The sequence below is a fragment of the Mus caroli genome, unplaced genomic scaffold (genome assembly GCF_978045245.1).
Source record: "Mus caroli unplaced genomic scaffold, Mus_caroli_1 scaffold_14, whole genome shotgun sequence".
Classification (NCBI taxonomy): Eukaryota; Metazoa; Chordata; class Mammalia; order Rodentia; family Muridae; genus Mus; species Mus caroli.
The window spans coordinates 98,565,991-98,592,292 of record NW_028227269.1 but is presented as its reverse complement, the minus strand read 5'-3'; the positions used below and the strand labels follow the sequence as shown (position 1 = coordinate 98,592,292).

The 26,302-nt window shown below is 49.9% G+C and overlaps 1 protein-coding gene across 6 annotated transcripts in view; it reads left to right on the top strand.

The window, feature by feature from the left end:
- Positions 1 to 1,406: 1,406 nt before the first annotated feature.
- Ttc7b (tetratricopeptide repeat domain 7B) overlaps positions 1,407 to 26,302 on the top strand; it is a 215,107-nt gene continuing 190,211 nt past the window's right edge. For all 6 annotated transcript variants that reach the window (XM_021179207.2, XM_029484578.2, XM_029484576.2 and 3 more), the window contains exons 1-2: positions 1,407 to 1,655; positions 23,257 to 23,411. In XM_021179207.2, coding sequence (XP_021034866.1) covers positions 1,535 to 1,655; positions 23,257 to 23,411 — 276 coding nt within the window. In that variant the 5' untranslated portion in view covers positions 1,407 to 1,534. The remainder of the gene's footprint in view (positions 1,656 to 23,256; positions 23,412 to 26,302) is intronic.

Sequence of the window (26,302 nt, the reverse complement as noted above, 5' to 3'; positions counted from 1 at the left end):
GGGTTGCCTCAGTGTGGTGTTGGTCGTGTCCCAAGTACTTCTTTCCTCTTGGCCCTTACTGAGTTTCAGTTGCTGATCCGGTAAACCAAGGTCTGTGAGTCTGGTCTTCATTATCCCCGGGGCATGAGAGAAAAGCCTGCACTTGATAGCTTTGGAAAGCTGGAGGAGACACACCGAAGAGGATGAACCTGGTGACAGGGTACTGCCCAGATGACAGCTCCATCCTCAGAGGCAGTATTGCAGAGTCCAACACCCCCACTGCCCCTGAAGCCACATTCCCTGACCAACTTTCCCAAATACTGGTCATGTCCATACTTGCAGGCCTTGCCATTGCATGCCTGACTAACAGGCAGCCTTCCTATCTCACCAAGAAGAAAGCCAGTCTTTCTAATGATCCAGAAGGCCCGGCATGGACTAACCCCCACCCTCCCGAGATCATCTGCTCAGCTCCTTGCCTTCACTCCACCCCAGCCACTCTGGCCTTTTTCTAACTCACCAAATATGGTAAACCCGAGGCCTTTGCTCTGCCTGTAATGATCTGCCCTCCCCACCTCCCATATACCCCCGACTCTCATCTTTAAAACTGTCAAATATCACTTCAACACCATCCTTAACCAACCCATAACCTAATTTGCTACTCTATTTTGCTTAATTAATTCATTTCCATGAATGGGCTATGAACTTTATACCCATTTTGAAGCAAAGCTTTGTACCCACTTCGTTCCGTTTCCACAGCCCTAAAACACTACCTAGCTCTGTGTAGGTGATCTCTGACTCTATAGTTACTGAATAAATTACACAAGTGAAATAATGTTCAGCTTAGACACCTGTCCCTGCTCTCAGTTACAAGGTCAAGACCCGGAAGCCCCACTGACGAGTTGGTATTCTCCTCAGAGGGCAAGGGAGCTGGCATCTGGGCTTGCAGCTACACACACACACACACACACACACACACACACACACACACACACGTCCTCCCTCACTTTCTTCCAACACACATTTAAGGAACTTCGGGCAGGTTCTGGAGAAGGATGAATCTCCACTGCTTCTGGCCGCATGATAGGGACGGAGGCTACCTGGGGCAGAGGGGAGCCTGAGGAGGGGCGCAGGCGAGCACAAGCAACCTGCGATGGCAGGGCCAGCCGAGGCAGGCTCGCCCTTCACGCCCCCTCGCACTAGGCACCCCGGCCTTTGGAGCCCCAGAGCATCCTCGGGGTGGCTGCCCTGGCTTGACCCCGCACCGCTCCAGGTTCGCTCCTGAGCACCGTCCCGCGCTCCTCATTGCTGTCCGGCCTCCGCCCCGGCCCGCTGCGGCTCCGGCCCTGGCCGGCAGGGGCCGCTCCTCGCGGCGCCCGGGGCCCCGCCGCGCCCGCCGCCGCCCGCTCCCCGCCCCTTCCCCGGCCGGCGTTCCCGTTACGCCGCCGAGCCGGGAGCCGGAGCCGGAGCCCGCGGCCGCAGCGGGAGGCGGCGCGGGGCCCGGCGGCGGCGGGGCCTGCGGGGCCTGCGGGCGCGCGCCGGGCCGGCCAGGGCGGCCATGGCGACCAGGAAGGCGGGCTCGCGGCTGGAGACGGAGATCGAGCGCTGCCGCTCCGAGTGCCAATGGGAGCGGATCCCCGAGCTCGTCAAACAGCTGTCGGCCAAGCTCATCGCCAACGGTACGCGCGGGCGCACCGGGGCTTGCGGGACCGCCGCGGCCTCCGGGGCTAGGCCTGAGGCTCGGGGCGCGAGCAGGGGCGCGGCCGGGCGGCGAGGCGCAGGCCGCGCGGTGTGCGCGGGCCAGGCCCTTGGGGAACGCGGGGTCCTCCGGTCACGCGGCGTGCGGCTGGGCGGGCGGGCTGTGTCTGTCGGAGCCTTGGAGTCCTGACGTGCAGACTGGAGAGGTTCACCGACCCCAGAGACCAGAGGCCAGCTCCGGGCTTCCAAGAAGTTGGAGCTTGTGTGTGTGTGCGTTTGTGTGTGTATGGAGCCCCCCGGGACATACCTGTGGGCATCTGGGGGCCACCAGAGTGTGTGTGGTGTGCTTAGGGGTCCTGTGAATGGAGATGTTATGAACATATGGTAATCAAGGGCCCCAGGAGGGAGCTCAGACTTAGAGGGTGTCAGGGGTGGCATTGGCAGGTTGGGATTTGTGTCTTGAGGTCAAGTTTTGGGTGTCAAATCTGCAGACCCAGAGAGGATTGGGTGGAGAGTACAAGGGAAACCGAGTCAGGGAGTCTGGGAGAAGGTTACTGGGCAGAAAGATGAGAATGTATTAACAATGAGGGAAATGGAGCTGATTGGATGAGGGGCCTGGTGCGCCCAGGAACCAGGATCTGACAAGTCCTGGCGGTAGGACTTGGCCAATGACCCCATTTGCTGAATTGGTTCTTCCAACCCATCAAACCAAAACTGCAGCCAAAATCACATTCCAGAGCGAGACTCCACGTGGCCTTATTTGTTTTGGAAGCAACTATGGTTAATATTTGCTTGTCTTTTCATACGCGACAAAACCACAGGCAGGCACTTGGAGCCTGGGCAGAGGGCAGAGGATTATGTCCTCCTTCACCTCTGGCTTCCCAAGACTGTCTGAGCAGGTGTAGGACAGACAAATCACAGAGGGAATGAATGAATGAAGGACTGACACTGCTCATTCAAGGAAGGACTTGTGTACTCTTTTCAACCTTCACCTCGTACTACCAGAAATGGACAGGGAAATCACATAGCCTCTTTAAGGTTGGTGGCTGTTTGTGATTTTATGAAAATAGCGCCTGGAAATGAAAACTTAACAAAACAAAACAAAACCAGGTTTCTCTATCTTTCAAACTTATCTTATAGCTTAGGCTAGCCTCAAACTCTCCCGCCTCCTGCCTTGCCTCCCAAGTTTAGGACCATAGACAAATGTCACCAGGCAGAGAGGGCGAGATTTTGGTTTTGCACACTGTCAACCACAGTACCTTGCTTTGGGTAGGTGTCTTTGTTAAGTTAGTATTGGAGGAAAGGTGTTGAGTACTCAGGACCCCGAAGGCAACTTGACCTTGCCTGCTTTTGTGGCGTCTCCTTCCTGCATTTTCCTGCTTCTTGTTGAAGTCACATTCCTGAGTTTTTTGGGTCACTTCCATCCCTCCTGTGCAGGTGGATGTTAGCATTGGGTGTGGTTGTGAGCATCCTCCCATCTCCACCTGCTACCTGGCTGTCTGCTCTCATTCAGTGGCGTGTGCAATGCCCACCTGGGCCAGGTGCTGACCAGGCCCCTGCTGTCTTTCATTTACTTCCTCTGAGAGGAACACTGAGGCACAACTATGAACGTAGTCAGGGAGAAGAAAAACAGACACATTGATGTGGCTGCGATCGTGGACAGAAAGGGAGAAGATACTGGCTCAAGCTGCTGGTCCCTGGAATGAGAGGGTGCACGGACCCCTCTTTCTTCATTCATGGGTCCATTTCCAAGGCCTCTCTGAGCTTAACTCTTTCCAGAACCTGTGGCCTCATCCGCAACTTTGACTAGGGTGTGGGGTAGGGCAGGGTAGTGGTGATGAGTGGAACACGGTGTGGCCATGGGTCTGTGTGTGAGTTAGCTTCAGAAAAGTCATGGGAGATAGTTTTCTCCCAGAGCCACACATGGGAAGCAGCAGCTATTGATGGGGAAAGGTCATCTAGTCTAGAAAAGGTCCAAGAGACTGCGCAGAGAGGTAGTAAGGAAGCAGAGAAAGGGGCGAAACCAACCCAGAACAGTGTATCTACTCAGGTGCAGAGAAACCTTTGAGGGCAGGTCTTCCCCTGGCCGAGGGGACCTTCCTAGGACAGGGAGTGGGACCTCTTCTTGGCTTTGGGGCCCTGGCTACCCTTCAGTCTCCGTGTGTTTGCTAGCACAGGTATTAGGCAGGTGGCACACTGCTTAAATTAAACCTTTGCTGCTTAAAGTAAGGAAAACTAGTTAATGCCAAGCTTGTCATACTAAGCTTTTCTGAGGGCAGCTGCAGGCCACCAGTGCAGTTCTTGCAGCCAGTACCCAGGGGCCTGAACCTGCTGCTGCTGCCAGTCCCTCTGCCTATGTGACCTTGGTGGAGCCTCAATTGCCTTGCCAAATAGCTCAGAAGACACACCTGTACTCCTGTCATTCTAGAGACAGCCCAGTCAGGGCTGCAAGTGAGGCCACAGGGGATTTGGTTCTAGAGAAGTACCTTGCAGGGATTATGAAGATTAAAAGAGGGCAGGATGGACTTGGTGACACACATCTAATCTCAGCTCCAGAGACAGAGGCAGACAGTTCCACAGCAAATTAAAAAGTCCTGGGTTTGATCCTTAGTAGTGTATGCAGACTGGGTGTGGTGGCATATCTGTAATCACAGACACTCAGAAAGTGGGGTAAGAGGCCAAGGTCACCCACCCTTGGCTAATCAGTTTGAGGTTGATGGGGCTGTACTCGACCCTGTGTCAAGAAAAAAAAAAAAGTTACAATTTCTGAAGACTCCCGTCAGCAGTCACAGAGCCTGACACCTTAGCAGCAGGCCAGTCTTTCTTTTTCTTTCTTTACTCATTCATCCCATCAATTCTACAAATATTGAATACCCACTGTGAGCCACAGGAGGCTATACTAGTGAACACAGGCAAAAATGATGCTCTACCCAGCTCTGTGAAGCCCGCCTTTTGGTGGGGAAGGGCCAGGGAAGCCGACGGGTATGATCACTGCGTAGCAAGCAGGATGTGATGTTGACCGGTGCTGCCGGAGAGTAAAGGGACAGGTTGGGTGGGGAGTTGCAGGGACTGCTGAATTTAAATAGTGAGCTAGGGTGACTCCTGTGGTTTGGGGACTGAATGGGAGATGAAACCCAAGAAGCTAAAGGAGTGAATTCTAGAGAGGGGGCTTCAGGACGGGCTCGGATGGACATGGAGCAAGTGGGTCTTATAGGCTACTGTTGTGGCTTTGGCCATTTCTCTGCCTGAGACAGGAGCCAGGGGTGGGTGAGATCAATGATCGCTGGTTCTGTTTCTGCTTAGCAGGGACAGCTCCTTCTGGGACAGATGTGCTGGGTTCCCACTAGGGACTCTAAGCTGTGGACACTGAGTGTCAAAGCCCCATCCTAACCCTGGAGATAAAGGGGCTGGACATTTTGCCAAGAGATGGGTGAGTTAAAGAAGATCAGATGCCAGGTTAGAAGAAAACCCACCTAGCAGTCTAATGCCTCACACCCAGTGATATGCACCATCTCAGTCATTGTTTTAAAGACTGTTAGTTCTCTTTACATAGTTTGATGTATCCCAGGCTGGCCTTGCCTCACACTCACTGTGTGCTGGGGATGACCTTGAACGCCTGATACCTTGCCTCCACTTCTAAGAGTGCTGAGATTACAGGCATTGTATGCTTTACCAGGGATGGAGCTCAGGGCCTTGTGCATTGGTAGGCAAACAGTCTCCCAATATCCAGACTGTTCCTGGAGCTGGCGGAATGACATTGAGCCAACTGGTCAACCTCTCTTGAGCCTGTCTTCCCATTGGTAAGACGGGGTTTATAACATCTCTTCCATGAGCTGCATACATCTCCAGTCCCTCATTTCAAGTCTTAGAAAAAGTCAAAACCTGGTTGTAATGGCTGGCTCTGTGCCAGCTGGCTCTAGCAAGAGGATAATCTCTTCTGTAGAAGCAGTGGGGACATCTCTACTGAGGCCTGGGCTCTTGCTGCCTGTTTAAGCACTACCTAGACTGTGAGGAGTGTGTTTCTTAGCCCAGCCCACCCATGCACAATCTGCATATCAGCCAGGACAAGGTGTTGGATACAGGGAAGCCTGGGATGACCAGGCTAAGGTTGAGGAACAGCAGGATCCTAGGAGAATCAGTTACACATCAACTTCTGGTTGACCCACAGGGTACTGCAAAGAACATTTCTGTGATGTTCTGACTTCCCAGAATGCCACCCTTCAAGTTCTTAATGGCAAGGTTCACTGTGTGTGAAGTGTAGTCCACCTAGGAACTCCCTGAACTGACTGAGTGATCTAGAGCCAGTTGAGTAACCTCCCTGAGCCTGTCTTTCCATTGGTAAGATACCATCTGCTCCTTTAAGGAGGATTGTCTGTGAGGATTGATACCTGTGAGCCTCAGTATGTGGTGAGATAGTGTTCCTTCTTCCCAAAGGCTTTGTATGGCTCTGGCTGTTGACCTGGCTGGGGAAAGAGAGTGAGAGTCATGGAAAATGTGTGTCTGAGCTGGTACTTGACCAAGGCCTGATAATACTACTGTGGCAAGAGCTAGCCATTCATGAGTCCTGGGCAGCCTCTGTGCTATCATGACACTTCTCCTTAACTTCCCAGCCAGCTCATCTCCTCAGGCAGCTGTGCACCTGAGCTCACTTGGAGCTGTGAGGCCCCACATGGCAGTTCTCCCTTTAGGGATCTCAGCCAATCTGACTTAGTGAGACTTCAAGGTAAGGTATTTTAACCAACCGGTAGTGATGGGTTGGTAGGGAAACAGTTCTTTTGATGGGGGAGGGGAGTTAGAGTTTGGCCTCAAAATCTATTGATTGCTATGAGAGAGGTCCTTGGTTTGCCTGTGGCTGATCCCTATGCTGTTTGAAGGACAGGCATGAATGCTTTCATGGCTTTCCTGTCTAGACTCCTAGCATCTTGAAGCATCTGCAGCCTTCCCTAGAGAGGCAGTCATTGGTGGCCCGAGGACTTCTTGGGAAAGGCTGTTATCAGAAAGTGGCCTTGCTATTTAGGACTGACCTCTTAAGACATTCCTGGGGCAGCCAGGTGTGGTGGCACACGCCTTTAATCCCAGCACTTGGGAGGCAGAGGCAGGTGGATTTCTGAGTTCGAGGCCAGCCTGGTCTACAAAGTGAGTTCCAGGACAGCCAGGGCTACACTGAGAAACCCTGTCTCGAAACACCAATAACCAAAAAAACCAAAAAAAAAAAAAAAAAAAAAAACAAAAACAAAAACCAAAAACCAAAAACCAACACCAAAAACCAAAAACAAACAAACAAAAAATTCCTGGGGCACCCAACAAACCTCTGGGAGTCAAATTGCCCCTCTTTATCTGTGCTCCCAGGCCAGCATTCTGCTTGGGACAGACAGCACTCTGCTTGGGACAGACATGGTCTTCTTGTCCTCTGAAGCTCAGGCTTTGTGGTACAGAATGTGTCCTTGTTTTTGGATTGCTGGCACTAAGCTAGGCTTTCTGACTTCTTATGGCTTACACTGGGGCTGGGCCTGCCTTGCCCTCCCTGTGGCCTCAGGCCTGGGGGAACTTTGAGGCTCTGAGGTGGGGAAGGAAAGGACCCCTGACATTGATTGGCTTGGTACAGCAGTTCTTAGGGGACACATCCTCCTGTCACCTGGGAGCAGTGTCCTTTCCTCATCCCTGGGCTGGCTTTGATTTCTGGCTCCCTGATTTTTGGTCCCTCTTTTGCTCATGTTGTTCATGGAATCTTCCCTGAAGGTCAGACTGTCCATCTGTCAGCATCTGGTCCAAGTTCCTCCCACTGTCCTTCCTTCACGGGAAGTGCAGACATAACAATCTGGACCACGTAAGACCTTAGGGATCGTGTCAGATGCCATTTTTCAAACCGTGTTGGGGACGGGGCAGGCCTCATTTACTGAAGCCACTGCACTTGTCCCTAAGGTTTCCTTTGAAGGAAACAGGCATAGTGGGTTGGAACCCCAGCCATCAGCTGCTGATTGCTCGTGTGAGGGGACCTTCAGAGACTCTAGTGTAAAGCAGCTGCACGCGGAAAGTCTTTCTGAATCTAAGCCATGCATTCCTAAACGAGGGCTAATTTAGAATACAGTATGTATCCTGAGCATTGAGTGACTCTCGGAGTCGGGCCGGGGAGCAGACTGCATGAGTCGTCATTGCAAAGGGATGGCAACGCCGTGAGCAGGTGCCGGTTCATCTCAGGTCCTCTTACTCAAGTGAGTAACAGTGAAAAACAACTTTGCGGGGCTGGGGAGATGGCTCAATGGGAAAGTATCTGCTTACGAGTGAGCACGAGGCTCTGAGTTCCAACCCCTAGGACCCAATTGAAGATGCTGGGCGTGGCAGCATGCATCAGGAACCGCCCCCTCCCCATCCTGGGAGCAGAGGCAGGTTGGTTCCAGGTTTTGCTGGCTAACCAGTTTAGCCAAAAAGATGAGATCTGTGTTTAGTGAGAACCTCTGTGAAGTGATGATGGAGTCCCCCATGCTGGCTTCTGCTTCCAGATGCACATGCATGGGTGAGGGCATCTCCATGGCCAAGTGTGTGTGCGCGTGCACGCGCGCGCGCACACACACACACATACACACACACACACACACTAAGAAGTTTTTTACTTTTACAGAGTTCTTGATTTCAGAAATTACTGCTAACGTACTATAACATAGAAGTGTCAGGCGTGTGAGGAAGCTGTAGGGCAATCTAACAGTGCTTAGCTCAGTGCCTGGTCAGAGAGTGTTACTGTGGACCAGCCATTTTATCTGGTGATGGTGGTGTTTCCCTCTCCAGCTCCCTGTGCAAGGCTCTTGCTCTTTCCACACCACCTTTCTTTTTTCCTCACCAAGTAGCTAACTTTTAGGGCTGAGAGCCATTGATTTTTGTGGCCTCAAATTGAGGAGTTGGGCTCACAGCTCACTGGTGGAGTGTTGTATTGCCTTGGCCCATGCCTAAACTTATGCATCCAGTTCTCTGAGCAAGTAGAGCGGACCACAGAGTAAGGTTGAGGCTCCCTTGCCTTGGAAGGGAGGGATTCCCCACCTTCCTTTTCCATTCTCCTTTTGCTGCCAGCCTATCCTTGTGCTGACCGCTTTGCTATGGTTGGACCCTGATTTGTGATTTCAGCTTCAAACCTATGATTGCTTCTAAGGCTTTGCTACCCAATCGATGATTGGCTGACATGTTAGCACATGCCTGCTCTAGTCAATGAAACAGTAATGAGTATTTACTTGATGCAAGGGCTTCTGGGAAAGATTTCCTCTTGCTGAAGTTCCCCAGTCCATGCTGATAAGGGAAGAAGCACTTTTCCTGCCTAGGAAAAGCTGTTCATGCCTTTGAGGCCTAGAGCTGTTACTCTCTTGTACCCATAATGGGTCCTGGCCCCTGTGTGGGCCCAAGCCATGGAGGACGAGACAAGAAACACGGGGCTGCCGAGGTGCTGGCGGCTGATGCCTGGAGCAGTTCTTCCCGGGGCTTCCCGTTGTGTGAGTCCATGCCTTCCTCCCGTGCCCACACTGAGCCAGGTGTTTGCTGATTACTTATTGCGGAAGGCATTTCAGCAAGTCCTCTCTGCCCCGGGCTGCCCGGCCAGCCTGGCCTGGCCACTTGGGAGTCACCTTTGCTCTTCTTTTCTATTGGCCTCACATAGCAGGATTCCTCTCCCTTTGGGTGACCTCATGCCTGGCAGACAGTGGAGGGCTGCAGACAGCCAATGTGTGTGAAAGTTGGTGTTCCTATGGAGAAGCCCAGGAAGAAGAAGGAGGAGGTTTCATATGCCTTCAAAACCACCCCCCTCAACCACCAGGACAAGGATAAACAGTGCCATGGAAAATATGGAGGACAGCCACAGCCACCAAAAAACCTAGTGCAGGAGTCACATGCCTGCCACCCTCAGGCTTGCCTCTCCCTGCTTAGTAGGTGGGCCAGAGGAGAAGGTGCCAGAACCACCCAGAGATCTTTTGGCTTCTTTTAGAGGTCCACCAGGTCAGCAGCTTCATACACTGCCCCTCCCACCAAGGTCCTCTTGTGAGCCCAAAGCTAGTTTTCCTGAATTGCAGCTGTTAAAACAGTCAAGAGGGAAAGAGACTGGATAGCATTTTTTTAGGCTTCTCCTCTGTGTCAGATGCTGGGTGTGAATGTCTACATGAATTCTTGGTAATCCCAGCAACCAAGTGAGGCCAAGGGTCATAGTACTTCCCATTCGGGGATGAAAAGGCCTGGAGAAGCTCACTGAGATGGAGTCTAGCTCCCTTGTGACTAGTTTTCTTATCCTCCGATCACTCTGGTTTTTCTGACCAGTTGGATTACAGAATCACTGAGATAGCTTATTTAGAGTCTAGGTTACCAAGCTCCACTCCTGGAGATCCTGTGCAGCAGGTCTCGGAGGGGTCTGCATTCCTAACCAGCCCCCAGGTGGTGCCCAGGGTACCCAGCCTTGTCAGTGCCCAGACTCTGGGCATTATAGATTTTCAGACAAGTCCTGGAGGAGTCTCTTGACAAGTGGTGATCTTTTTGGCTAAGGCAGAGGCTCAAACTCTGCATTTTTAAGCAGAACTTTGTGGCTTGAACTGGCAGCTGTTAGACCCTTGCTTTGGAATCATAGTAATTAATGAGCACCTACTGTATGCAGAGCACCATGGTAGACAAAGCACCACCATGGTGGCAGAAGGACACCAGAACAATAGGATGAGTAGGTCACCCCAGCAACTTTTACAGTTCAGGTTAAAGACTCAGATTTCTGCACCTGCATGAGCATCTGCGTCAGGAAACCCTGTTGGGGTCAGAAAGCTGGACTCTCTTTAAAAAAGGGGGGGGGGGAGTATTTATTATTTTATGTGTATGGGTGCTTTGCCTGCATGTATATGTGCCACCACATGTGTGCCTGGTGCCTGTTAAAGGTGAGAAGTTGTCTTTGGACCCCCTGGGACTTCAGTTAGAAACAGTTGTGAGCTGCTATGGGGGTGCTGGGAGTTGAATCCAGGTCTACCGCAAGAGCACCAAGTGCTTTTAACTGCCGAGTCAACCGTCCAGCACATGGAAGCTCGGCTCTTAATCTCTGTGCCAGGTTTCTGGGCTACAGGGTGTTCCTGGGCCAGATGTGAGAATGATTGTTCCGGTGGTGAGAAAATGAGACCCTGCAGTCTGGGGGACAGTGACAGTGTCATAAACCACCCAGGCTGTGGTTGGGTTGCTGGTGAGCTGAGGCCAGGTTGGACACAGGTAGAGTGGGTAGGCCTGGCAAATACAGCGCGAAGATTTCAAGCAGGAAGAGGGTAGGGAGCTGACGGGCTGCCTTAGTCACGTTTCTGTTGCTGTGATTAAGAAACACGATGACAAAATCAGCTTAAGGGAAAAAGCATTGTTCTTGGCTCACAGTTTGAGGCTGCAGCCCACCATGCTGCAGAAGGCATGGTGGCAGGAGCGGGACATGGACACAGCTCTTCGCATCGCAGGAGCACTCCATAAGCTGAGAGTGAGCACGTCTGTCTGTCTGTCTGTCTATCTGAGCTGTAAAGCCTCAAGCCCCCCACCCCTGCCAGTGACCTACTTCCTGTACTGAGGCTCCACCTCCTAAAGATCTCACCACCTTCCCAAACATTTCTACTGGCTGAGAACAAGTGTTTAAACACATGAGCCTGTGGGGACATTTCTCACTCAAAGGACATCGCCTAGTGGACAAAGTCTGTGTTTAGCACTGAAAGCCCCAAGTGTGTTATCAGGTCACAGTGGTGCACAAGTAACGAACAACCTGCCCCTGAGGTTTACCATATCTGGCAAAGCAGGGCAGCTGTTGGTGGGGGAAACATTTTTACCAAGGGGAAGGCTCTCTAGGTACAGGGACAGCAGTGGCTTCACTGCCCTGCCTGGTGTCAGGGGTGGGAGGCATGCTGTGCCTCAATTCTTCAGGTGTGAGGAGCAGAAGCAGCCAGCAGGGGAGTGAGGATCATGGTCTGGGGAAGGAAGGTGCCTCAGTCAGTGTTCCATTGCTGTGAAGAGCCACCATGACCAAGGCAACTCTTGTCAGAGAAAGCATTTAATTGGGGCTTGCCTACAGTTTCAGATGCTGAGTTCATCATCATGGCAGACATGGTGCTGGAGCAGTAGGTGAGAGCTTTTCATCCTGATCCACAGGCAGCAGGCAGAGAGAGAGGGACCCTGGGCCTGACCACCCAGAGACATTCCTCCTAGTCCTTCCAAACACTTCATCAGCCGGGGCTTGGCTTACAGACATAGGCATCTATAGGGGCCATTCTCACTCAAAGCGCTACAGAAAGTGTTGGGGGCCAAATGCCTGGCTCTTTAGAGGGGCCAAGGGAGCAGGAAGTATAAGGACAGCATCAACAGTGACAGCAAATGTGACAGGGGTTTCATCTGGTGCTACATGTGACAGAGACCTAGAGCTGAAGACAAATGTGTCAGCTGACTCACAGAACTAAGTGACTACCCATGGCTGGCAGACTCCACATCCCTCCTCTTCTAGCCACTGAGTCAACACTGTGAAACCAGCAGGATGTCCGGGAGTTGTATATGCAATGGGAATGCAGATAAATGTTACCACTAGACTGTCAAGTCCTCAAGTTGGACCTTTTGGTTGGGTTTGCTCATTGCCATATCCCAAGCACTACTGCTAGGCACACAGCAGGTACACAGTTAATGATTTATGTACCCTGAGCCCTAATAACAGTGTCAGGTACACAGTGGCGCACAGTTAATGAATACACCACCCCTGAGGACTTTACTCTTCAAACACTGAATCTCTGCTGAGGACCACCCATTGCCCCGAGGCCACAGAGTGACTTCTGAGACCTACTCACATGTCTAGACTTAGAGTCCGGAGATGGAGTAGAAGCTGCTCAGGTCAGGGCTGGGTGTTGAGGTGGGATGAGGGCCATGGCAGCCCACAGGATGGAGTCTGAGACCCTGTCCAAATGCAGGACTGTCTGTGTTGGGTGACTTCCCTGGCTTGCTTGCCTGGGACTCTGTGTATATTCTGGCTGGTAGTTGCTGTTAGGGACAGTGAATACCCAAGCTCTTTCCTCCCCAGGGCTCTTGTGGGTATCCAAGGAGTCTTTCCCAGAACACAGGGGTAGCTCTGGGTAGCTCTACTGCCCTCTTTAGCCCTTATTTCTACCTGCCTAAAGACTATTTACTCTGTCCTGGGAGGCCTGGCTCTCTGGGCATGCTGCTCCTCCCTGACCCTTGTGGATCCAAAGGCTTTTCCTCAAGCTCCCTAGCTCCCAGGAGTGGCCAGTTGACAAGGGGCCTTCTGTAGGGCGTGCCTGGCCCATGGCCTGCAGCAATTGCAACTTTTTCTCCCTGGCCCAGGCGGAAGGAGTTGACTCTACTAAATCTTGGGCCCAGAAGCCTGGGAATAGGGTCTCTGAAAAACTATGCAACTCCCCATGGAGTCCCCTGCCTGCCTCTGCCCATTGTCCTGGCACTGAAGTCTTACTAGAAATGGAGAATTCATCAGGCCCAGCCCCTTATCACAGTTCCTTCCCTCTACACGAGTGTCCTTTGTGCCAGGACTCAGGGTCTCTGTCTCTTCACAGGCCATGGTACTTGAGGATGGACCCAACATGGGTTTTGACTCCTCTGGGAGATTCTGTCAACTCTCTGGGTGGGTCTGACTTGTGTATGTGGAGCTGGCTTCCTGAGAAGGTCGTTTCCTAGACTCTGGGCTAGCCTGATAACATCCTCTGGCCTGTGGTTGCTTCCTGTCCTCAGAGCTCTGGAGAAGGCTAGATCAACCCTAGGCAACTGGCTTACGGGTTTTCTTTTGTTTCTTGAGTTGAGTTTCTCCAGCGGAAGTATGTGTTCACAATCATGTGGTGTGTGAGTATGTGTATTAGAAAGGAAATATGAGCAAGTACAGGGTGAATATGTAACAGTGAATGTGTGTGTGCATGTGCATGAGAGTGTATGTTAGAAAGTAGGTGTGAGGGGCTGGAGAGATGTCTCAGCAGTTAAGAGCACTGACTGCTCCTCCAGAGGTCCTGAGTTCAATTCCCAGCAACTACATGGTGACTCACAACCATCTGTAAAGGGATCTGATGCCCTCTTCTGATATGTTTGAAAACAGCTACAGTGTTCTCACATACATAAAATAAATAAATCTAATCTAATTGAAAGAAAGAAAGAAAGAAAGAAAGAAAGAAAGAAAGAAAGAAAGAAAGAAAGAAAGAAAGAAAGAAAAAGTGTGAGCAGGTATGGGGTAAGTCCGTAAGAGATTATGACACTGAATATGTGTGGTGTGAGTGTGGGTATGTGTATGAGAGTGTATAACTGAGTGTGAGAGTATGTTTGTATACATGTGTGAGTGGCTGTAAGTATACACTGAGGGTATAAGTGAGGATGTGTATAGTGTATAACTGAGAGTGTGCACATGTGTATGAGAGTATAGCTGAGCGTGTGACCAGCATATTCTCTAGTCTTCCCCCACATTGCTGTCTCCAATCCTGTTTTCTCCCGTTTCCGTGCCCTGTGGAGTAGGGAGGAGGGCTTGCCATGGAGCCTGGACTTTGACTCTCACCATTTCCTTAGATCATTTACACCAGCGTCTTCTGGGCCCCAGAGGCTTTGACTTCCGCCATCTTTGCTTTCAGTCACAAGCTCCAAATACTCTCCTACTGTGAGCCAGGTCACAGATTAGACAGAAGCAGCTGGAGTTGTCCAGGTGACCAGTAGATACCCTGAGGTAGGAAAAGGAAGGTGTGGATGTTGGTCAGCAGTTATGGCCAGTGTGTGGGAAAGCTTTGGGGAACAGCCTCCTGAGACCAGTGTGCTTGGTTGATTCCTGTCCAAGAAAGGGAGACATATGTATCAACTGATTTCAGAAATGCTTACTAAGCACCTACTGTGTGCCAGGCACTGGTGTCAGAGCAGAGAGAGACGGGGTTGAATGAGTACTGAGGGGATAGGCTAATGTTCACGTTTCCGGAAGAGCCTCACAATACAGTTCGTCTGACATTTTATAACTGGGAGTAGACAAGTAATCCCTAGTTTGTAGTAGAGATGAGTGCCTTCTTCCTTTACTGCTTGGTGCCTCTGGGCTGACTCCTCTCTGCCTACCAGGCAAGGCTTGCTGCCGTGTGCTGCTCACAGGATACAGGCACCATTGCTCCCCTGTGGGTTTATGTTCCCACCTTCCAAAACAGACTTCTCCCTCTCTCACCTCATGACCTTGCCTCATACTTAACCGGGCAGCTCCCTGCAGTACTACCATGAAGTTCTGCCAGCTTTCCCTCCTGTCACTGCTGTGGACTTAAGCTCCTTCAAAGGCAACAGCCCGGGATCTCTGCTCATGCCTCTCCCCTCAGTCCCTGCAGCACAGGCTTGTGCTGCTCTGCCATTCTCTCTACGTCTCTGCTTGTGCCCTCAAGGCAGCGTTGTCTTAGCTGCAGCACTGCTGTCAGCGCCCCTGCTCTCTGCTCCATTCTCCAGCAGTGACTTGCCTTCCTACAGATTGGACTGATGACCTCAGTGCCCTCTACTTCCACAGAGACCTCACCTGTAGTCAAGGTCACGCTGTGGCGATGACGCCATATTGTTCAGTGTAATGGCCAGGCCTGCAAGCTTACCTCACTTAAAGCTTCAGGCTTTGTCCTTTGTCATTCACTTGGCCACTTCTGGGAAGCAGTGGACCACACCTGCTGGGTTCCTGCTGAGACTTCTCCTCCCCAGAATGCTTTTCCCACAAGTCTCATTCTGGTTTCTGTAGCAGAAATACCCTGATTTTTCTTCCTAGACCTTTCCCCTCCGTTTCTTTTAGGTTTGATCTGGACTTGACTTGGAAACCGAATGTCACTGCAGGTTGAACTTGGCCTCATGCTTCTACTTCTGTAAATGGTGCTCTGGTGCTCCTGCCTACCATGAGGTCTGCAGTAGATGTGTCTGTCTTTAATCCCTCTCCTTTTCCACAGGCCGTGTATCAGAGCTTCTAGTAACAAAGTATCTCACAGTTGTATCCTCTTGGCATTATGGAGAGGAAGAGTCAGAAAGTGGTTAATCAGGGGTCACTCGGGTGTTAACTCCAGGGTCAATCAAGTGGCACTCTACAGGTGGCGTGTGTCTCCTCTGCCTGGGTTGTGTAGCTTGTGTGTGTTGTGTGGCTCCTACCCTCTGTTGTGTTAGAAGGCAGCTCATAGCAGGACAGATCACACCAGGCTAGTACAGCTCCACGAGAAGAGGGTTTATTGGCGGTAGAAGGGGAAGAAGGGGCAACAAAGAAGAAGAAGAGAGGGCCAGGGGTCGGGGGTCTCTGCCTTTTTTTTGGGCCATGATGTAATCACACGTCCTACCATGCACAGGTAGGGCGGCAGGCAGGTGAAGTGATTGCTGGGAATGTAGACAAAAGGCTAACACCCTCTTCTCCGTCTTTAGAATGAACAGTGTAGCCTCCCATCTCTGCTTGGTAGTCACATCTCCTGAATGCAGACCTGTGCTCACACAGTTCAGGATAATCCTTCCATCTCTAGGTCCTTCACATTGTCCCATGTGCAGTGACACATAAAATGCATTCACACCTTCCCGAGATCATGGTGTGGAACTGCCTGGGGCCATATTCTCAGCCCAGTCCATGAGCACAGTCCATGAGCACAGTCCATGAGCACAGTCCATGAGCACAGTCCAGGAACACAGTCCAGGGGCACAGTCTGGTTTGTTTTGCCTCTGAGTTATGTTCCCACTTCCTCCCTCTCTCTTGTCTGAGTTGCTGTCTGCTCTCGACAGAGTACTGGGATAATCTAGTCCTGTTCTCTCCTCTCACTGAGTCCACTTGCCACACAGCAGATGGAGGGAGCTTTCAGAAACTCAAGTCAGAGTGTGTCATCCACTGCTTACACACTTGCAAGACTTTTGCACTGAGCGTGTCCAAGGGCACAGCTTTCTCTTGGGTCCTAGACCATGCCACCTGACACCTCCCCTCTCTGGAATGCCTTTCTCACAGATCTTTGACTTCCTGACTCTGTTGTCACTATCTCAAGAACCTTATCCTTGGAGAGTCTCTGCCTGGCTGTGGACACTTGTTCATGTCTCAGAGAAGCAGGTTGGAGAGAGAGGAGCAAATGCTGGTCTTCTGCAGACCGGTTCCTCTTGCCTTTCTTATTATTTGGTTTAGGAGCCAGACTATAAGGTAGTGCTGCCCATGTTCAGAGAAGACCTTTCTTCCTCTGGTAAATGTGGTAGAGTAGTTTCACACCTCTGTTAAATGCCCTCATACATAGCTCCAGAGGTGTGTCTCCTAGGTGGTTTTAAATCTAGTGAAATTGACAGTAAATTTAGCCAGCACACCCTGCATAAGTTGAAAGTAGTGTTGTTGAAAATGCCTTTAGTAGACTCAGTGGGCCAAGAGTCATAGAGCACTTAAGATTATCTCACAGTTAGAGAAAAATCATCCAACACAAAAACCTGGGTGCACACATAGGTGATGTGCTTGCATGGATGACTCAAAGCCACCCAAACATTTTGAGGGAGTCCTTTCTACATTAGTAGTAAACTTGGAAAAGATAGTCACAATCTAGAGTATTGGTTTTTATTTTACACCATTATAAAGTTGGAAACTTTTTAAGTTCATTGTAAATGAGGGATCTTCTGTAGAGTACAAGATGAATGAATGTTCATCCCATACTGTCTGCCTTCTCGCAGCCTTTCACCAATACAGCCACTCTTGGGACTTTATATGGGGAGTCTAAAGTAGCCTGTCCATATGTATAATTTAAATGTTATTTATTGGGAGGAGGGGCACGCCTGAGCCATGTATCCACGTGAGATAAGGGACAACTCTGTAGGGCTGGCTTTCTTTTTCCACCTTTCCATGGTGGAATCCCTGGAATTGAACTCAGGATGTTAGACTTGTCTCTCTAGTCCCCATTCCTCCTCCTTCTCCTCCATTTTTCCTTCCTCTTCCTTCTCTTCCTCTTCCTCTTCTTCCTTCTCCCTTCTCCTCCTTCTCTTCCTTCCTCCTCTTTCTTCCTCCTTCCTTCTCCTCTTTTCTTCCTCCTCATCTTCTTCTTCCTCCCTTCTCTGCCTCTTCCTCTTTCCACACAATAATACCATTCTATACATCCTCTTTTCTATCTTGCTTTTTTTTAACCCTCTGTCTTTGAGATTATTGGCTGTTACTATGTAACAAACTGGCTCAAAATGCAATGCCTTATAGCAGGCTGTGGCCACAGGACTGGGCCTGGTGCCTGCTGCTCTTGAATGGGCTCTCACATGTACAGTGTGGCTCAGATAATCATTGTCTTTCCTGTGGCCTCCAGGGGCCTGGCCTAATCCAGATCTACATAGGCCAGAGCAAGTCCACTGATAACCACAGATAGCCAGATGGAAGAGGAAGTGAGTCCTCCCCCTTCTAAGCTTCTGTGTCTATCATAGCTTACATTATCCTGTTGCTCAGGCTTGGAGAGTTTGTTGAAGACAGGGAGCATTCATATATTTAGGTGACACAGATGTGCTTAAAAAATTCTGTCTGTTTAATTTGTCTAATAGATGTCTTATGTTTCATTGGACACATCAACATTCATCAAACAAGTTCCTATATGTATTGTTTTCTGTCCTTTACCATTTCAGGCAGAGCTGTGTATAGGAAACTGTCTCTACTATGCATTTGTACTCAAAGATGCAAAGATCTATGGGAAAAGTTCCTAGACCTGGAATTCCTGAGTCAGATGATACAGGTCTATAAACTACTATTAGAAATTGCTAAATTGTCCCTGGAGGCACTCCTGCCGATTTATATTCCTGTCAATACTACTTGTTTGTGTCTTATTAGAACACTTAGGAGTTGGGGGAATCACAGGTACTGAAAATGCCATTACCTGTCACTGGAAAAAGACCAGATGGGGGTGGGGGCACCAACATGACACAGGAGAAGCAGAGAACCCAGCTGTCTCAGCTGGGTGACAAAGGGGATGATGCTGCAGAACCAGCTCTTCTTGAATAGAGGCTTGCCTTTCCCCTCTTGGGTCACAGCCACACCAGGAATGGTTTGAATAGAGCTAAGTGACATATGAACTGAGTGGTTGAGATTTTTGTGTTGGTGTCAAGGACTCCACAAAACAGAAAAGGAACCTGACTTTTTTTTTTTTCAGTATCAGATCTCTGCATACCAGCTACTTATCCTACCAGGGAGCTGCTCTGAGGCAGACAAAGGCTACAACCCTCCCTATCTTCCTTGGGGGACCAAAGAGCCGAGTGCTCCAGGCACTGAGCTCTGGTGGCCATAGGACTTGTAGATTTTTTGTTTAGAGCTGAACCAGGGCCCTGGGTCCATCCACCGAGGCTAATGTCTGCCCTCTTTTCTGCCAGCGTTTGGCTGATGGTTCACCTCCGGCTTTAGCTCTGTTTCAGTTACTGGAATACACTTTCAAACCAGTCTGACTCAGGCCCCTCACATCCCCTACTCACTCGGATTTTCCCAGAGTCCAAGCCGATGGGGCAAGAAAAGGATTCCAAAACCACCTGTCCAGTTGGAAACTGCAGCCTAGAGCCTGAGGGGCTCGAGTGAAGGCTGACCATGTCTAGATGCCAAAGCCTGGATGGTTTGTGCCTGGCATGTGGGAGAGAGGGTATCAGGAACTGTCTGGGTTCAGAGCCCAGCTCTAGGATGTACTTTCTCTCTCCTGCCTGTTCTCTGTGTGAGATGGCGATGGTGATAGTTTCAACAGCTTAATGTTGCTTTTAGGAATTGCTTGGTACATGGCCTCATGCTTAGTAAGAGCCTGGTATGGCTGGGCTGATAGTCAGCGGTATCCACTATTTCTTTACTCTGATAATGCTGCAGACCCCGGGTGCACAAGGGGTGGATTTAGAGAGCTTTCCGTCTCCAGTGTTACTATTCTGGGATGTAGTAGGTCCTTCATGAAAGAAAAGATCAGTCCTAGTAGCTAGTGTTGCTTAGCACCTGCTATGTGCTATATAGCATTGCATCTCTTGTATGAGTCTTACGATTGCCAGCTAAGGAAACCAATGCTCAGAGAGGTTAGGTGAGTCTTCTGTCCCATACAGCCAGTAAGCCTGGACTCTGGCCCCAGGCTGCCTAAGCCTAAGACTCTTTCCACCTGGTGCTGATTGGGCTTCTCTGTCCTGGAGGCCGCAGGCCTGGCCACTCTGCAGGGTGGCTGCTCCCTGTGTAGATGAAGACCCTGCCTGTGCTTTCCACAGTGCCTGGGGAGTGGAAACTTGCTGGAACAGGAAGGTGCTCAGATCTAAGGCCTTTGTGGGCAGAGTTCAAAGGGCAGGCCGCCATTCCCGAGTCACAAGTGGAAATTGAAGGCAGCTCTGTGTCTGTTAGCTTTCTCTAAGGGTCTCTGAGCTTGTTTCTGTTCTGTATGTTGTTTTTGTGACTAAGCCAGAGGGAGAAAGTTCGTCTCCATAGTTCCACCCTTGGGGGAGTGAAGTCTGTTTGATCCTCTCTTTCTACTTAATTCTTCAATCCATCTTAAATTAATATTCCCATGGCTTGGGGTTCCTTCTTCCTTTTTGCCTCCTTGTCCCAGCATGTAGCCAGATACTTCCGGCACTGAGAGCTGGTTTAATGATGTCTGCATCTTTTCCTGCTGGTAGAATGTGAACGGGGGATCCATGGGATCCTGGCAGGTACAGGTAGAGTCCAGCCACCTCTCCAGGACCCCTCCAGTGTTAGGGCTGAGTCTGTCTCTGAAAGGTATTTTGGCAAGAGCTCTTGATGTCTGATTCTCTGCTGGCTGGGAGAATGAGTGACAGGAAACTTGCCTTTTTTTTTCCCAAGAGGACAAAGAAAACATAATTTTCTTGGCAGATTAAAAGGGAACCTAGAGAGTAAAAACCACTCAGAAGTGGTTTTGGGAGCATGCTAAACTAAAGTCAGACCATAAGCTCTGTTGGCCAGGTATAGTGAGGAAGCGCCTGCTAATGGAAGCCTGTTTCTTCTTTGACAGATCTTAGGACCCTGTAACCTTCCTGCCCCCTTCTCCACTGTTCTCTGTCCTTTTCATCCTTGGCTCTGGTGAGAGTGTGTCACTCCTTTCCCTCAGCCTGGTGCCCTCCCACTGGGTCCACCTGTCTGGTCCTACTCTCTCCCTGTGGTGTGGCCTCCATTTAACAAATGGAGGACTGATGCTGTCAGAGGTTGCATGGTGAGAAGAGGTAGCTGGGTCCTCCTCTGCTGTTGTAGGTCTGGGAATTCTGCCGCAGGCCCTGCAGCAGGGAGGCAGGCAGATGGGTGGGGCTGTGGGAAAGCAGTGAGAGGAGCCATCAGCGTGGGTGCACAGGATGCTTTCTTAGAATGCGCCTCTGGGAATTGAGGCTGAGGTTGAGGTCAAATCTAGGGCTCACTGTATTTTCTCTTTCTTTCCCCCATTCCTTAAAATATACAGGGGTCCAATGGTAGAACTCCTGCTTAGCAAGCTTGAGGCCCAGAATTTGATTCTCAGTACCATAAAAACCAAGTATACAGAAAAGGGTTGGCATAGAATGATGATCAGTGATCTTATCACTATTATAGTTAATAAATATCCTGACATCAAAACTTGTAGCTTTTAAAAGAAAGTTCTACTTTCCCCCCCGTAAGTAATATAAAAGGATTTGGGGCCAGGCATGGTAGTGCATGCCTTTAACTCTGGTGCTCTGGAAGCCGAGGCAGGCGGATCTTTGTGAGTTTAAACTCCAGACAAGACTAGCTTGGTCTGTATCGTGACATGTATTCAGCCAGGGCTATAGTAAGACCCCATTTTAAAAACAACAAAATAAAACAAAACAAAAACAAGAAAAAAACCCAAAGTGAAAACCACTGAGCTCTGCTAGCCTGCTGCACACTAACACTCCTGTGATCCTAGCAATGGGGGCCGAGTAAAGGGATCACAGATTGCAAGACAGCTTACATGGGGTGGGGGGTGGGGTGGGGTTTGGGGATTGTTTAAAAACAAACTAATAAGCAAAAGATTCTGTTCTGTGTATATCTTTATAGATAAAAAATGTAAATATATCCCACATTTTGTTTCTCTGGCAGTCTTGCTAATAATTCTTTTAAGCATCTTTTTGGAGTCATAGGCATAGCTAGAGATGAATATTGTGAGATACACTTTCACAGTGGTTCCACCTTGCCCATTGTGACAGCCACTAGCCATGGGTAGCTACTGACCACTTGAAATGGGGCCAGGTACAGTTGAGACATGCTGTCCTTGTGAAGTGCACACTGGCTGTAGAAAGCTGTGATAACAGTGTTCCCTGTTGCCTGTCCTTCTCTCCCCTTCTGGGGTTTCAGCCCTTGCTGTCTGCGCTACCGTCAGTGTCCCTGGGCCCTCTGCAGACATCACTTCCTTCTCTTCTGACACCGGAAGCCGCTGCAGGCCACCTGACTTCCTGTGCTACATGAAATTTGTTTTCTTTACAAACTTCTAAGGAATTCTTGCACTGTGTTCTGGGGTTGGCTGACGCCCCCTGGGACTCTAGTCTCATCACTGAGAAATGGGCTCCTTAGGACACAAATAGGGCAGTGCTGAGGCTTGTGGTTCCTGCAGAGTGTGACTGACTGGCACAAAGATGAGGAGCACTGGGCCTCTGCTGGGCTGCCCACCAGATCGTAGTGGGTTCCCCATGGTCACTGTTTTAATTGTAAGTTTATGCAGTATAGGCAAAAGCTGTTCTCCATTCTATGACCAGAATAATGACCAAAAACATCCACCTAAAGGTCATTGTAACCATGGACCCAGCGGAGGTCTCCTGACCCTGGCAATAATAGGGTCCTTGTAGATCTTCTAGACCTTTTCAAACTGGCTGTGTATTGTAGTGTTCATGTGTCTATCACAGACAAACACACCACTGTCCAGGCTGGTGTATGAGTTGTTCTGGGTTCATCCAGAACAGCCTGCATGTGTGGGTTCTAAGGAGCTGTTCCTTGCCTCTCTTTAATGGAGATTAAGCAGCAGCCTGGCACGGAGATTATAACTATTATATATTTATATAACTAATACACACACACACACACATACACACACACACACACACATATATATATATATATATATATATATATATATATATGATAACTAGTCAGCACAGTGTGTGTACTTTATGGGCTCTCCTCAAAGGTAGGGCTGTCGAGTGTGGTTTGTAGAGACTTCATTCAGGTCGCTGCCGCAAAGCTCTGAAAGCCTGACAAGGAAGATGTCCCGCAGGCTCACTGTCCATACTCACGGACATTGACAGTGACAGAGCAGGGGATTTCCCTGCCCTTCTCTTGCAAATAGACAGCATTGGACTTTGTGTGTATTTCACAAGATCATCATATGTTTTACCATTACAGGAGAATTTCTTTTCTCCCTTCTGATCTTAAATTTCCAAATTAATATGTAACCATCTTGGAGTCCGTAACTATGTGGCAAAGAAATGACTTAGCGCTTGAGCCGATACTGCTGGAATGTTCCCTGCTAAAGAGCACTCTCTCACATAGACACAATCTTGGGTTCTTCTAAGGTTCCAGAAGAGCCTGGCCAGAAACCCGGAAGCTTAGTGCATGTGGGCCGTGAGGTCCTCGGGGCGTGAGGTGCTCAGGGCTTTCCTGCACACAGACCGATTCTTATTCATTTATTGTCTCACTTTGTTCTGCAGATGATATGGCTGAACTTCTCCTTGGGGAGTCGAAACTGGAGCAGCACTTGAAGGAGAAGCCCTTGCGGCAGGGAGCCAGTCCCCGGGGCCCCAGACCCCAGCTGACTGAAGTGCGCAAGCATCTGACCGCTGCCCTGGACCGAGGGAACCTCAAGGTACTGTGTGCCTCAGGGACCAAGAAGGGATCGGATGGTAGTGGGTACTGCCATCATCTCCTAGGGACAGTGTGGTGAGCAAGATGTGTTTGGCGCACACATGTCTTCTTCAGCAGGCACACGCCCTGCATGATCAGTGTATCCACCCTCGGCTGGCTGGCCTGTGGGGCTCCCAGCCTAGTAGGAGTCTCTGATGAGTCTGCAATAACACATCCAACAGAACAAGGGGATCATTTCCCCCCAGGTACTTGAAACAAGGTCTCATTGTTAATTATAACTCAACATTCATATATAGCTTCCTATTTAAATCATGTGGTCAATAAGCCTGGTATTGCCACATTGAGGGAGGGAGCCCGGAACCTCCCTGATCCTTGGCAACCCCTTTACGCACGCACGCACGCACGCACGCACGCACGCACGCACGCACGCACGCACGCACGCACGCACGCACGCACGCACGCACGCACGCACGCACAGGGTTCAGACTGTCTCAGGCACTGCCCTTGCATCCATCCCGTTTCTGGCCTGTGGAGCTCGGCCTGATCCCTTTCTCCCACGGCTCCTTGCATGGTTCCTATGAACCTGGCCGTCCCCTTTGCGTTTCAGAAAAGCAGGCTCTCTCCTTGCTTGTCTCCTGCCCCTCCTCCATCCCTGGAGTCCAGCCCTTGTTTCTTTCTGATGCTACTCTCAATGTACTAGTTTCTTTTTCTGGTGGTGTGATAAAATACCCCAACCAAAAGTAACTCAGGGGAGAAGGTGTTTCGCCATAACCGGAGAGAGGCCAGTGCAGCTGGAGCGTGAAGTGGCTGGGTGCATCCACAGTCGGGAAGCACAAAGACAGGGGTGTTTGTGCTAAGCCAGCTTGTCCCCTTTTCCTTTTTATACAGCATAAGACCCCACCTCAGCTACTCCCTCACAGGCATACCCAGATGCTAAGCCCCACAGTGTGCCTAGAGGCCTGTCTCCTGGGTGGTCCTAGTTCTGACCCAGCTCATGGCACCACCACTCCAGCCTGCTCAGCCGATGCTCCGTCCTTCCTGGAATGTGTTTTCCACTGAGGTCAGCAGTTTCTGAGGAACTTTGGGAGCTGTGATTGCTTTTTTCCTTTTAGCTGACAAGTTCCCTTAGTCTTTCCCTTCCCATCCCAGAATCCTCCTGGCTGCCTCCTGACTTTGTGCTGTGTGTACACCTCCACCCTCAGTCCCAGAGATGCCTTATTCTTTAGACTTTTCTTTTTCAGTGGCCAGAGGAGAGTATCAGATCCCCTGGAACTGGAGTTCCGGTTGGTTCACACCCTATGTGTGCTGGGAATCGAACCCAAGTCCTGGACAGGAGCAACAAATGATCTTTACCACTGAGCAATCTCTCCAATCCTGAGTATCTATCTATCTATCTATCTATCTATCATCTATCTACCTATCTATCCATCCACCCTTCCTATCTCTCCATCTATCTATCTATCTATCTATCTATCTATCTATCTATCTATCTATCCATCCATCCACCCACCCTTCCTATCTATCCATCTATCTATCTATCTATCTATCTATCTATCTATCTATCTATCCATCCATCCACCCACCCTTCCTATCTATCCATCTATCTATCTATCTATCTACACACACACACATACATACATACATATATATATATATATATATATATATGTATATACACACACACACACATATATATTTAATTCTAAATTGGAAAGTTGTGCTTCCTATTAGCTTGCTGTGTGTCCTTGGGAAGCCCTTTCCTTCTCAGTTTCTGTAGGCTTGGCGTGAGCTTTTTGAGATGGTCTCTTTGGGCCTTCCCAGTTTCTGGCTACTTGAAGCTATGAGCCTGTATTCTGAGCTACTTTCTTCTGTCATCTGGCTGCCTCCTCGGTTGCAACAGGTCTTAAATAATGTTGGCACAAGTACTCTTATGTCATGGCTCTGGAAGCCTCTCCGAATGAACAGCCTCTGTGTATGGTTATTGTTTATCACAGCACGGCTCTGGAGACCTGCCCAAGGGCTTTATTGTCGTATAAGAAGCCTAGATGATCAAGGACTACCTTGATCGTTGGAGCCTTAAAAGCTGGTCTTCACTCACTAACCCATGGGCCATGCTGGACCCTCAGCTCACAGTTAAGGTATAGTTGGCTACCTGGCATCTTTTCTTAACCATGGACTCCTGGTGACTTTGGTGGGTGTTAGTCAGCAGCAGAAGGTGGAGGAGCAGTGGATCCCGGTGGCAATGATGACAGCCAAGCAGACCCAGGGTCTTGGAGGGATGACGCTGTCAATGCATATTAAGAGGAGACGTCTAGCTTATTTCTTCTTCTAACTCCTTTCCTTTACTTGGGAAAGTTAGCCATTTATTTCCGTCTCTGCTCTCCATCCTCTGCAACCCAATATACTTAAACATGTCGGACTTCATGTTAGAATTCCAGAGTCAGCTCCAGTTCTGGCTGTATAAGCCATGTGATCTTGGAACGTTCCTTAGCCTCTCTGAACTTCCTATTTCACAGGATTGTCCTGAGGCTCAAATGTGGGAGTGCTCTAAAACTCTACCACAACACACTAGGCATGTGTCCTTTATTATGATGTTGTTGTTATTATTGTTATATATTGCCACCTACCGAAGACTTTTTCTCCAGTTGCTGTATTTTTTGTTTTTTTGGGTTTTTTTTAACCTAACCCCTGACTTATAAAGAATGTTGTAGAGCTACACAGATTTTGCTTAGATGTGTTCTCTGTTCACATTGGCTAAAGTGCAGCTTCTTTCCTTGGCCATAAATCTAGCGTCTCCACTGCCTCAAGGCATGCAAAGAGCAGAGCAGCCGGCAGTGCAGCCAAGAGAGACCTGGGCCCAGAGGTCAGAGGACAAGAAAACTGCTGTGGCTC